We start from the raw sequence: 13815 nt of genomic DNA on the forward strand, positions 1-13815 counted from the left end.
ATGTCTTCTTTTAAAAAAGCTGGTTTCAGAAAGTTGAAAAACCTGTCCATTTACTTGCTTTGGTATGTTAATGTCTGAGTAGAACTGTTTACTGCCCTGACCTTGTACTCATATCTTTAGAGGTTAAGTTCATGTATGTTGCTCTGAACATGCAATCTTTGGTTTTTTTGTAGCAAATTGTGTCATAAGCTGTATTGTGGCTCAGCAATTTGTCTGACAGATATTTTCATAAAAATGTGAATCTTTGGTTGAGTGAAAATAAGGTCTATAAATCATTAAAAAATTTATAGCAGACTTATTTAAGGTTCCTGGTATATCACCGCTCTGAAGCATACTGGTTGAGATCCACTTTTAGAAGTACTGAGAGTTTTAAGACTCAATTTTGTGGAAATTATGACTGGAAATTGGACAACCGAGGCATACAGCTGTGCAAAGCTAACAATGCCAAAGTTTACGGTAGGTTCAGTCTAAGGGTTCACGTGAGAGAGAGAAGAATGTTGGAGGAGTCAGGGAAGTAGCAGCTTAAAGCTGGATTTTGAAGAATGGATGGATTTGACTAGGTCCCACAGTGGGAAGTAAGCATTTGCTGGGGACAAAGGTAGGCTGGTCTGGCAATATAGAAGATATATGGATGTGAGAGTTGGACTGTGAAGAAACCTGAGTGCCAAAGAATTGATGCTTTTGAACTGTGGTGTTGGAGAAGACTCTTGAGAGTCCCTTGGACTGCAAGGAGATCCAACCAGTCCATCCTGAAGGAGATCAGTCCTGGGTGTTCATTGGAAGGACTGATGTTGAAGCTGAAACTCCAATACTTTGGCCCCCTCATGCGAAGAGTTGACTCATTGGAAAAGACCCTAATGCTAGAAAGGATTGGGGGCAGGAGGAGAAGGGGACGACAGAGGATGAGATGGCTGCATGGCATCACTGACTTGATGGACATGGGTTTGGGTAAACTCTGGGAGTTGGTGATGGACAGGAAGGCCTGGCGTGCTGCGGTTCATGGGGTCGCAAAGAGTCAGACACAGCTGAGCAACTGAACTGAACTGAACTGATGAGGATAGGAATGTAAAAGAGATATGGCTTTTTGGGAGTTCAGTTGCAGAGTGTGAAGCCCTGGGAGGTGAGGTTGAACAAGTATGGGGAGCTGACATTTGGAGGCCTTTCAAGGGATATGTGGGTCTGCTCTGTGCTCTCCTTGTGCTCTCTGTCCTGTCATCATGCTGGGCGTGTTCTCTGTAATCTCACTTCACCTTGGGTGTTGAGGCTGTTCTGTTCCCTGGCCTGAAGGATAAGAGTTTAACACAATATATGGTTTTTCATTGATTTGATTTGAACCTTAGTTATAGACCTCTTCTCCTGAGGCCATTGGAGGATTTAGTCAAACATATGTATAAATGAAGAGTTAAAAGCTTCTTGGCTTAGACTGTTTAAATACTTGTGTATACATTAAGGCGAAATTCTTAGTCTTGGTAGCAGAACTGGTAGGCACAGGCTGTATGGGGGAAATCGGCTTCAGTTCAGTTCAGTCACTCAGTCGTGTCCAACTCTTTGCGACACCATGAATTGCAGCACGCCAGGCCTCTCTGTCCATCACCAACTCCTGGAGTCTACCCAAACCCATGTTCATTGAGTCGGTGATGCCATCCAGAAATCTGCTTACCAGTGAGCAAAAAGATCAAAGAAATTGAGAAAATGTTGAGTTAAAACTCCAAGCCCCAAGCATCATTTTGCATAGTCCTGTCCCCCCTCCTTAGCCCAGTACCCCTTGAGATGGCCTTGTTCTGTGCTTGTGGACAGATACCCTCCTCTCCTGAATTCCCAAGGCAGCAAGATGTTATATTTATGGAAATCATGTCAGTCAGCAGGTAGGCAGCATGCGCGGTATCAAGGGGAATCAAACTTCAAGATGAGCCAGAGAGGGAAATTGATTTGTGATCCAGGAGGTTTCTGATCTCAGAGACTGTGTGGATATGACTTCTCTAGTATACTCACACCTCCCCACTTCATCCCTCAGCCATTTTTCTTCAAATTCGGTTTATTTATTTGCTTTTGGTTTGGAGTGTGAATGAGGAGAGGTGAAATGAAAGGGAACTCTAGATAACTGCCTAGATTAATTTCTGCCTCTCTGCACTCACTGTTGCCAAGATTCTAAGGGGCCTGATAGCTTACTTTGGGTGCATATTGTGTTGTTTTTGTTTAAAATAGGTCATGCACCCAGGAATGCAGTCAAACTATAATGGTGACTAAGTGCTGGAAAGCTGAGAGAGAGGGGGGCCAAGTGGAAAAATGAGCCTGAGGCAAGAGAAAAGAGGGCTGGGAAAATGGAAGTTCCACCAGGCCCACGGGCCAGGTTAGAGATTTCTCCATGCATTAACAGCTGCGCCAGAGGTTTATTTACAGGGCACTAATCATTCTGGGGGGAGCACCCCCACTTTACACTACTAACTGTCGAAGGAACAGCCAACCGGAGAGCGTTTCTGGGATGGGAAGCAAGAGTCCCTGCTGAATTCCCAGGGGTACCTGCTCCTGTCTTTTCAGGCACTTTGGATGCCTTGTTCTACCAACTCCCTTTAACTAGGCTGTGATAGGTCCCCACAGGGGGGAGGGCTACCTGTTTTCAGAGAGAAATTTTTTTTTTTATTCCTCCTGATTTTTCAAGTGCTAAAGCCAATAAGAATATACATATGATTTGGCCACAAACTAGGGAAATTAACCATCAGGAAGAATTGAACAAACAAAAGGGATTTTAAAAAAAAAAGCTGCGTTAAGCTGCTTGCAAAGTGGTACTATTTCTCACTATTTCTCAAGTGAAAGCCAAGTGGAACATTTTTTTAGAGTTGAAATTTGGTTTGAAGGGCCAGAGCCAAGTACTTTGATTATGTTGTTGTTGTGGGAGACGAAGCCTGCACCTGCCGCTTGGTAGCAGCTTCTAAAGTTCAACTTTGAAAGTTTCTTGCTGCTGTGATCAGGCCCTCAGGGCAGTGCTTTGTTTGACTTTTAGTAAAGTATCACCAAATGGCATTTAAGTGACCAGGGAGATGAGAGAAGTATTGTCCTTATCCTAATTCAGGAAGTATATTGATTCTTTCCCCCTTATTTCCTTCTTGATATGATCCAGAATATTTAGTTTTTGGTTTCACCTTTACCTACTAACTTAGAGCTAAAACTGAGGACCATAAAAGACACTTTAACAGGATGGACCAAAACAATTGAAGTCTTAGTGAAAAACATTAGATTTGCTGTTAAATTTTATCTCCAAGTCTCTCCCAGATATGAAAGAGGAGATTGTTCATAGCTAACCTCAATTTTCTAACCATCTAGCAGTAGTGTAGATTGCTGTCTAGAAATGTGAAACTGAGAACTGTGTTCACCCAGTGGAAGAATTCAGTAATATATTTTAGCTTTAACATGTGTGTACCCAAATCCTAACCATTCAGCCTGACTTTAAAAGAATAATTTCTAAGAGATGTAATTAAATTAGAAGAAAAATAAATTATTAGATTAGCTTGAGTGATGTCACCATTTGTCAGTATAAACTACTACTCTATATAAAAAATAAATAACCTTTTTTCATAGTGATTTGTAACTTATCTGTTATTTTGTTTTAGTTGTCATTTTGAAACATCACAATTGCATGAAATACTATCCTTATTTCATATGTGCAGAAAATGGACAATAGAAAAATTAGGTAACCAAGATTGTAAGAGGCAGGACTGGGGCTCAGATAAGTTTCCTACATTTGCATTCTGTGCCTTTCTCACAACTTCATTTAATCTATTAGTTAAATGAAATTCAATAAAAAGGCTAAAGGTAAAATGAAAAGACCAAACTATCAACAGTTATGTGATGCATATTAAAAAGAAATACTCACTTCCTAAAACTCCATCTGTTTACTTCTTCTGAGCTATTTATGGATACATAGTTTTATGTAGTATCTTTATAAATTAGACTTTGTTTTAAAATTACCACTACTGTTACAGTAATTTCCAAAATGTTTTGCAGTGTTCACATTTGTCATTTCTCATAGCCATATTTATTCCATTGCATAAGTATACCATTTTCCCCCGCAGATAGACATTTGGGCTATTTCTAGATTTTAGCTCTTAATATACAGCTGCAACTATAAATATCTTTGTAAAAAATATTTTTCTTTTCAATTATTTCTTTGTGATACAGTGTTGGGAATGCTGGGTTGAAAGCTGTCCTGTAACAACTTTTCTTGATAGAATTCCTTTTTGGAAGACTGTACTAGCAAGCCACCAGCAACATGTAAACAAATCCAAACCCTTTTGTCAAACCAAAGCTAGCATGTGATTTTTCCACTTAATAGATGTGAGGTGGTACTTTATTAATTGTTTTAATGTGCATGTTTGTAAACTCTTATTGTTTCAGGATGTTTCTGCAGTGTTTATCATGTGAACACTGTGTGCCTGTTCTTATCTGCTATTGGATATTGATGACTGGGTATTGGAGACAGGCTGTTATCCTGATAGATTTTTATCAGTCCCCTAAAAGCTTTAGGGATAAAACTTGTACTCATAGCATTAACTGTTAGCCTTCCCCTACTATGTTACTTTCATTTTATTCTTTTTTTTCCTTCTATGCAGTATTTAAAATTTAAATACTTAAAAACCTTCTAGTTAAAATCTTTTAAATTTACTCTTTCATTTTGGGAGAATATATTATACATATTATGATATGAGATGAGAATTTTTTGCTCTATTGATATCCAGTTTTATCAAAAGCATTATTATTTTAATGAATATTTTTATCTTTACCAAAATATTACATTGTAGAAAAATTGGGAAATACATAAAAACACAAAGAAAAAAGTAAAAACACCCAAAGTTGGCTACCCAAAGTTGGCTATTTTAGAGTCTATTCTTCTAGGCATGTATATTTTTCTTCTCTCCTTTCTTTCTAGTAAGGCTGGGAGATGTTATACAAACCCAACAGCCCTAATTAAGTAGTGATTTCTTTCCTTACTTTAGCTTTACTTTGTTACATATTAAATTCATATCAGTTTGGGTCATTTCTGGCAAAGATTGACATGAAATAATGGATATATAAAAATCAAAATGTCTACATGGAAAAAATACTATAAAGTAAAAGAAAATAGTAAATTAGGAGAAGATTGACATCACAGAATATATAAAGAGCCTTTACAAACACACAAGTAAAAGACTATAAGCCTAATAGGAAGAGACAAAGGGCATGGATGAGCATTTCACAGAAGAAATGACTTTCAGACATGACCAGACATTCAGTCTTAGCCATAATTAGAAAAAATACATGTTTGAACAACAGGGAGGAATCTTTTTTTGCTTCTTAGAATGGCAAAAGATAAAAAGAAATTTTAAAAGTTTTAAAGGAAAGATATACCCATCTGAATGCAGAGTTCCAAAGAACAGCAAAGAAAGATAAGAAAGTCTTCCTCAGTGATCAATGCAAAGAAATAGAGGAAAATAATAGAATGGGAAAGACTAGAGATCTCTTCAAGATACTAGAGATACCAAGGGAACATTTCATGCAAAGATGGGCACAATAAAGGACAGAAACGGTATGGACCTAACAAAAGCAGGAAATATTAAGAAGAGGTGGCAAGAATACACAGAAGAACTGTACAAAAAAGATCTTAATGACCCAGATAACTATGATGGTGTGATCACTCACCTAGAACCAGGCAACCTGGAGTCCGAAGTCAAGTAGACCTTTGAAAGCATAACTACAAACAAAGCTAGTGGAGGTGATGGAATTCCAGCTGAGCTATTTCAAATCCTAAAAGATGATGCTGTGAAAGTGCTGCACTCAATATGCCAGCAAATTTGGAAAACTCAGCAGTGGCCACAGGACTGGAAAAGGTCAGTTTGCATTCCAATCCCAAAGAAAGGCAATGCCAAAGAATGTTCAAACTATCGCACAATTGCACGCATCTCACACGCTAGCAAAGTAATGCTCAAAATTCTCCAACCGAGACTTCAATGGTACGTGAGCTGAGAACATCCAGATGTTCAAGCTGGCTTTAGAAAAGGCAGAGGAACCACAGATCAAATTGCCAACATCCATTGGATCATAGAAAAAGCAAGAGAATTCTAGAAAAACATCTACTTCTGCTTTGTTGACCATGCCAAAGCCTTTGACTGTGTGGTTCACAACAAACTGTGGAAAATTCTGAAAGAGATGGGAATACCAGACCACTTTACCTGCCTCCTGAGAAATCTGTACGTGGAACAATGGACTGGTTTCAAATAGGGAAAGGAGTACGTCAAGGCTGTATATTGTTACCCTGCTTATTTAGCTTCTATGCAGAGTACATCAAGTGAAATGCCGGGCTGGATGAAGCACAAGATCGCCAGGAGAAATATCAATAACTTAAGATTAGCAGATGACACCACCCTTATGGCAGAAAGCAAAGAGAAACTGAAGAGCCTGTTGATAAAAGTGAAAGAGGAGAGTGAAAAAGCTGGCTTAAAATTCAACATTCAGAAAATGAAGATCATGACATCTGGTACCATCACTTCAGGCAATTAGATGGGGAAACAATGGAAGCAGCAACAGGCTTTATTTTTTTGGGCTCCAAAATCACTGCAGATGGTGACTATAGCCATGAAATTAAAAGACACTTACTCCTTGGAAGAAAAGCTATGACCAACCTAGATGGCATATTAAAAAGCAGAGACATTACTTTGCCAACAAAGGTCCATCTAGTCAAAGGTATGGTTTTTCCAGTAGTCATGTACGGATGTGAGAGCTGGACCATAAAGAAGGCTTAGTGCCGAAGAATTGATGCTTTTGAACTGTGGTGTTGGAGAAGATTCTTGAGAGTCCCTTGGACTTCAAGGAGATCCAACCTGTCCATCCTAAAGGAAATCAGTCCTGAATATTCATTGGAAGGACTGATGCTGAAGCTCCAATATTTTGGCCACCTGATTCGAAGAACTGACTGATTGGAAAAGACTCTGATGCTGAGAAAAACTGAAGGTAGGAGGAGAAGGGTATGACAGAGGATGAGATGGTTGGATGACATCACTGACTCAATGGACATGAGTTTGAGCAAGGTCTGGGAGTCGGTGATGGACAGGGAGGCCTGATGTACTGCATCCATGGGATCGCAAAGAGTTGGATACAACTGAGCGACTGAACTGAATTGAAGATCATGAAAAATAAGGAAAGACTGAGAAACTACTATTAGACCAGAGGAGACTCAGGAGACATAACTAGATACAATGTGGGTACTAGATGGGATCCTGGGAAGATCTGTCCTGTGACTAGTCTTGTGTAAGTCTTCTTGTGAGCATATGTTTTCAGTTCTTTTGAGTAATGGACTGTAGCCTGCCAGGCTCCACTGTCTGTGGTATTCTCCAGGCAAGAATACTGGAGTGGGTAGCCATTTCTTTCTCCAGGGTATCTTCCTGACCCAGGGATTGAATCCGAGTATCCTGCATTGCAGGCAGATTCTTTACTGTCTGAGCCACTATGAAAGCCTCAATTGCTAGGTCATAGAGTAAGTGTATGTTTAGATCAATAATAAACTCCCAGAGCTTTTCCCAAAGTGGCTGTACCATTGTCATCTCTCACCAAGAATGTAGGAGAGTTCCTTGTTAGACTTCAAAATATATACATATACAAGGAGGATTTCCTCATATTTGGGGGTATAAACCTCTCAGTCAAATATATGTTTTGTGAATACTTTCTCCCAGACTGTAGCTTGTGTATTCATTTTGATGGGCAGAAAATTTTAATTTTGATAAAATCTAATTTGTTGGATATTTCTTTTGTATTACTGCTTTGTGTGTCTTAAACTATTGTCTACTTTGAGTCACAGAGCTATTTTTATGTATTTTTTCTTGTGACAGCTTTATAGTTTTAGAGTTTATGTTTAAATCTGTGATCTATTTTTAATTAACTTTTTTGTATGGTGTGAGGTAGGGATATTTTCCACATGGGTAGCCAGTGGTACCAGTACTCTTTGTCACCCTTGCTCTGTTAGATCACTTTGGCATCACTATGGACACTGCAAAGCACGGGCTGTTCTTCTTGGCTCTCTTGATTATCCTAGTATGGAGAGAGAAGAGTTATTTCTTTCGTATCTCCTAACCCTTTCTGAAAGATAGGGTTCTTCTATCCAGATATTTTCTGGATGTCCCTGAGTCCTGACTCATAAGCTCAGGGAGTTTTCTGTGGTTGTCAGTGAGTTGTAGTGACTGGATTATCTCCTCTGTCTGGACACAGGATGGCCAGTGTACCAGTGAAGGAACGAGTGAAGGTATCTCAGAACTGGAGGTTGGGACGCTGCCGAGAGGGGATTCTGCTGAAGTGGAGATGCAGGTAAGTAGCCTCTTGACTCCTTTAAAGCTCTCTGGGACATAAAAACATACTGGGAATGAAAAATCTAGTCCAAGCTGGAGTATAAATGTGCCTGACTTGGGTGATGAGCCTGTGGTGATTCTTTAAACACCACGAAGGGGGCATCAGAAGGACAACTTTTTTTCACATTTAAAAAAGATTACCCCCAAAAAATGTACTTTAATTTAACAGAGCCTATATTTTTATGATTATAAAAATAATAAATGTTTATTGTAGAAATTTGAAAAAAATAGAAAAAGTTAAAGTAGAAAATAAAACTTATCTAGATCCTACCACTCAGAAGTAACCTCTGTTAATACACCTCATGAAAAGAAAGAAATGAAGCCAATACTCCACCTCATCTTGTTTTACAATTATTATTTTAAAAATGTTCTACTCTAGGGAGTTACACCTTCCCTCTTGGCTTCCTGTAGTGCTCTCCCCTACCTTTATTAAAAAGCTAAATAGGATCTGATGGTTTGGATATGTATGTTATAGGAGGCAGAGCTTAGAAGAAAATGGCAGGAGATTTAAATAATGGCTTTGGCACTGCTAATGCCGCAGATTTTATACTTCACTGATGCTAAATTATTCCAGTTATTATTTGATTACTCACCAAAAATTACTCCTTGTTGATTGGTTGGAATGGATAGGGAACTGCATGATTCCACATTCCAGTTGACCTGGACCTCTGCTCATAGGGCCAGGCAGCCTTCTTCATCTGATGAAGAAGTGTCCAGTTTTGGTTGTGTCCAACTTCTGCTGCTTTCACTGACACGAGTTCCTGTGAATTATGTGGTAGTGGTGATGGTAAAGAAACTCCGAGGAAGAAAGATGAGTTTGTATGACAAAGGGCTTTACCTTCTGCTTCCTATTTACCTTTTATTACCAGAAGGAAGAGTTTATTTCTCTATCAAGGTTTTGTTCCTGATGTCTTTTTGGGCTGGTTTCAAGCAGTGTGGCAAATAAATACACAAGATGGTTACTAGGCTGCCCCGGGATTCTCCACTATTCACCTGGCATGAACCTGGTTTCTTGTGCTGGGCAAATGGCTATTTACCAGATGGCTCTAAACACATGAATTCCAAACCCTTCTGTTTGTTGCCCACTTGAGTATGCCACAAACTTGTGCAAGGGCATGTTGAAGAGGAATGTGCATAATGAATGAGAGTGCAGGCATCTGTACACTATACATGTTCCATGTAATATATGCACACAGTTGTTAAAACCTCATGTGCAGAAACTAGTTGCTACAAAGTGCAAGCTGCATTTAATGGTCCATCAAGTCAATTTGCAGAACTTTTGTACATTCCTATGACGCTTGTATTAAGGAGTCTGGGGAAGAAACACAGCCCAGTTTGCTCAGACAGACTTGGCAGTGGGAGATGGTGTCTCTGTAAATGGGGATGAATCATCTGTCCCTGTGCTTTGCTTGGGACCTGGTAGCTCCAGGACCCCTCTGTGGTGTAGGACAGGCTGCGGGGATGTACCTTGGGAAAGGGGCTTAGTCCCCACCAGAGAGCATGGTGTCTGGCAGAGTCTTCTTTGTTTTTAAGGCTCCCTGCATGCCATGGGACTGGTCTGTGGCTTCCAATGTTTCTTCCTCCTGCCAGATTGTGGTTAGAATCTTTTAACTGTTTGTGGATTTCTCTTATCAGCTTTCTGTGACGCCGATCATTTCTCTGTAGTCACTGAACTGTAGTACACTGCTCTGGTGCTATGTTTTGCCATTGCCACACTTAGCCTCTAGTACAGAAACTTAGAGATCCTCTGAGAGGATCTAGGTATTTAATCAGTACATTAGCATCCTTTCCTAAATGGCCTTTTTCCTTTCACTTAAAAATGGACCCTTTGCTCTAGTAGAACAAGGGGATGGGGCTTCCCTGGGCTCACTCTTTTCTTTTCTCTATCACACCCTAACTGATCTATTGTGAAAAAGGTATGTATGGGAGTCTTGGAATCTTGAAACTTACCACTTAATCTTCAGATCAGTGAGGACACAGAATGAAAGAAAATTATTTCATCTGAGTGGAAGGTTTCTTTTTGCTGTTCCCCACCCTTCAATTATTGCTTTTTTGGGGGAGGGTGCTCTGTCTACTCACAAGAAGTCTATAGGTAGCCAGTAATTCAAGTCTTAAACATTCTCCATTTATTTATTTAGGCACCATGGGTAGCTGGGCTTCCTTGGTGGCTCAGATGGTAAAGAATCCTCCTGCAATGCAGGAGACCTGGGTTTGATCCCTGGGTTGGGAAGATCCCCTGGAGAAGGGAATGGCTACCCACTCCAGTATTCTTGCCTGGAGAGTTCCACAGACAGAGGGTCCTGGCAGGCTACAGTCCATGGGGATCACAAAGAATCGAACACAACTGATCAACTAACACTTTCAGTTTCACATGAGTAGCTAGGGGGATAGTTCCCTGACCAGGGATTGAACCCCGGGGCCTTGCCAGTCAAAGTACTGAGCCCTAATCACTGGACCACCAGGGAACTCCCTAGCATTCTCCTTTTAAAAGTGACGTTTAATGGGTCTTTTATTATGACTTTCTTTTAGAAAGTCCAAAGAAGATAAGTAAGTTAAGTAAATGAAAGTCGCTCAGTCATGTACAACTCTTTGCGACCCCATGGACTATATAGTCCATGGAATTCTCCAGGCCAGAATACTGGAGTGGGTAGCCTTTCCCTTCTCTAGGGGATCTTCCCAACCCAGGGATCAAACCCAGATCTCCCGAATTATGGGCAGATTCTTTACCAGCTAAGCCACAAGGGAAACCAAAAGAAGATAGGGTCACCACACAGCTTAATCACTCTAGTTTTCTAGGGAGATAGTGATAAAGAAGATAGGATCACCACAAAGCCTTAATCACTCTAGTTTCTAGGGAAGCCTAAGGGTAGGTAGTAGTTTTGAAGTTGAATTTTCTTGCTATATCTTGATGATCCTTAAATTTTGTTTTTCATTTCTGCAGTCAGATGCCCTGGATGCAGCTAGAGGGTGATTCTCTGTACATATCCCAGGCTAATTTCATCCTGGCCTATCAGTTCCGCCCAGATGGTGCCAGCTTGAACCGGAGGCCCCTGGGAGTCTTTGCTGGACATGATGAGGACGTTTGCCACTTCGTGCTGGCCAACTCGCATATTATCAGTGCAGGGGGGTAAGTGCTGCAGGCTTCTCCTTCCTTCCTCCTCAGTATTCTTCCAGAGACCTTCTGCCTGCCTCTGACTTTTCTGTCTCTACTCCAAAAGGATGCGTAGGGAGACTAGAAGAAGGGGTAATGTTTTTTTCCATTTAAAGCAGGTACTTAATAGGGTAAGCTGGAAAAGGAAAACAGGAAGAACCTTTAATGAAAAGGGAAGCTGGTTTTGATACTCTCAAGGGGGAGATTTGTTTTGTCTCTCAGCTTTCTTTAGCCCCAAGTGTACTGAAGAAGTAAAGGTATCTAGAAACTCAGCACCTTACTGGGCTGAATTGCCTAAAGCTTAGCAAATTGCAAGTCATTGGAGATTTGGGCTGTTTCTATAGACTTGTTCTCTTCCTGCAGAGAAAGTAATTGGCTCTCAGGGGTTGACTTCTTATTTCTCTCCTAGAGATGGAAAGATTGGTATTCACAAGATTCATAGCACCTTCACTGTCAAGTACTTGGCCCATGTACAGGAGGTGAACTGTGTGGACTGCAAAGGGGGCATCATTGTGAGTGGCTCCAGAGACAGGACAGCCAAGGTGAGATCTCCTCTTTACATACTGCTCTTCCCTCCTGTCTGTAGGGAGTGGGGAGGGAGGGGGTGGATAGGAGCTTGAGTTTCAGGATTGGCGGAGGGCATTGAGTTGGGGCAGCAGGGGAATGGCACAATAAAGAACTCACTTATGTGCCTCTGGCATGCAGCTTGCCATGCCAGGCTGTGTCCCTGCCAGCTGGCCTGGGAAAGGAGTGGACAGTGGCTGGGAAGCTTGCCACTCACTTGAAATGTGGCGTGAACTCAAAAACAGAGGGCCTGGCCAGCTTTTCCTCCCTGAGCTTAGTTTCCTCAAGTTTGTGGGTTGAGTTCTAACCCCAATATTTTGTTTTAAAATCTCCCACCTTTTGCTTGCTCTCTGTTTGGGAAGGTTAATTTTTTACCACCTTGTTTATAAGGAATCGGGCTGATAATTAAAATGTATTTTTACTGCTTCTCTGGAGAGTGATGTGGTCAGTAAGCAGTGGAAAGACAATGAGAGGAGGGCATTGTTTGTTGTGTCATTGCCAAGTTGCCTTGTGTAAACTCAGACATCTGCCAAGGCCCAACAGAATGAGACTGATAAGTAGCATGACCCCTGCTTTATGGACTCAGCTCCTTCATATCTGGGTTAAATAGGCTTCCACATGTGAGACAGAGAAGAACTTTGTCCATCTCTGTGTCCCATAGCCCTTGCCAGGGCTCATATATGCCTGGTCCTTTGGGGCTGCTGTGGAAACTTTGCTGACAATTCAGTTGATGGTGCAGGAAGCTTGATAGGTTCTTGCTTGTGTGTTTCCCAGCGTCTGGAGACTCCACATTGCTAACAGGAGCAAAATGCTTGTCCATGTCAGCTAATGGGGCTCTAAGACACATGGGGCAGAGGACTCAGGAGAGAGAAGTTGCAGTCTTTATTAATTTTTCTGACTCCATGTTCTCTTTATTGATTATACTTTCATGTAAAAATGTTGCTAATTTATGTAAAAAGGACTAAATATGTTCCTTTCTATTTATGGAAGTTTCTCCTCCCCTTGCTAATTTTTTTCTTACACTTTGTATTTTGTCAGAGAAATGTGCTCATCAGCACAGGGAGCCTGAGAAAAATTCAGAAAATCTTTCAAACCAGCATGGAAACTGAATTTCTTTTATCCGAATCCTCCACCGCATACTTATTTCACATTTCTGATTGGTCATCATCTTTGTACCATTCCTTGCAAAAAGACTAGCCTTAATTTTGCTATACTTCTCAGAAGACAGTTTTCTCAGAAAGCTTTTGTACATGTGTGACCTAGATATTCTTGTCTCATTCTAGCATTGTGTTGTCATGGCTTCAAGTTTCTCTGTGAAACCTTCAATGATATCTCTTTCTTCCATCCATTTCTCTGTAGTCTGCCACTCAGAGCAGTATACAACTAAGTTTTATGACCATATGTAGCAATTCATGGTATAGACTGATTACAGTTGAAGATTGAGAGCAATTCTACTTGGAATATTGGATTAGTTTCATGTTTTAAATACAACTATTTAGTGTTTTAGAGTTTTTTTTTTAAGCGTTAAAATCAGTACTCTCTAATTCTAAAATTGTCACTATAGTACATTCCTATTCCTTTTGAAGATTTCTTTTTAGTCAGTGACAGAATTCTTCCCTTGGTTCAACTCCAGGAAGCTAGTCAGCTATTTTGGGTCTTCCCAGTGACCTCCAGGCCAGCTCATCTTTTCTGGCTTTCAGTATGCTGCTTCTGTCCCCTCCTTCTATTGTT

At 40.6% G+C, this 13815-nt stretch overlaps 1 protein-coding gene across 13 annotated transcripts in view; it reads left to right on the forward strand.

The window, feature by feature from the left end:
- The window catches only part of FBXW4 (F-box and WD repeat domain containing 4), a 142695-nt gene that overhangs the window by 70116 nt on the left and 58764 nt on the right, over positions 1-13815 (forward strand). For all 13 annotated transcript variants that reach the window (XM_081546837.1, XM_081546846.1, XM_081546827.1 and 10 more), the window contains 3 exons: positions 8233-8328; positions 11311-11496; positions 11930-12062. In XM_081546837.1, coding sequence (XP_081402963.1) covers positions 8234-8328; positions 11311-11496; positions 11930-12062 — 414 coding nt within the window. In that variant the 5' untranslated portion in view covers position 8233. The remainder of the gene's footprint in view (positions 1-8232; positions 8329-11310; positions 11497-11929; positions 12063-13815) is intronic.

This window comes from Giraffa tippelskirchi, chromosome 2, assembly GCF_054371585.1.
Source record: "Giraffa tippelskirchi isolate mGirTip1 chromosome 2, T2T-mGirTip1v1.2.pri, whole genome shotgun sequence".
Classification (NCBI taxonomy): domain Eukaryota; kingdom Metazoa; phylum Chordata; class Mammalia; order Artiodactyla; family Giraffidae; genus Giraffa; species Giraffa tippelskirchi.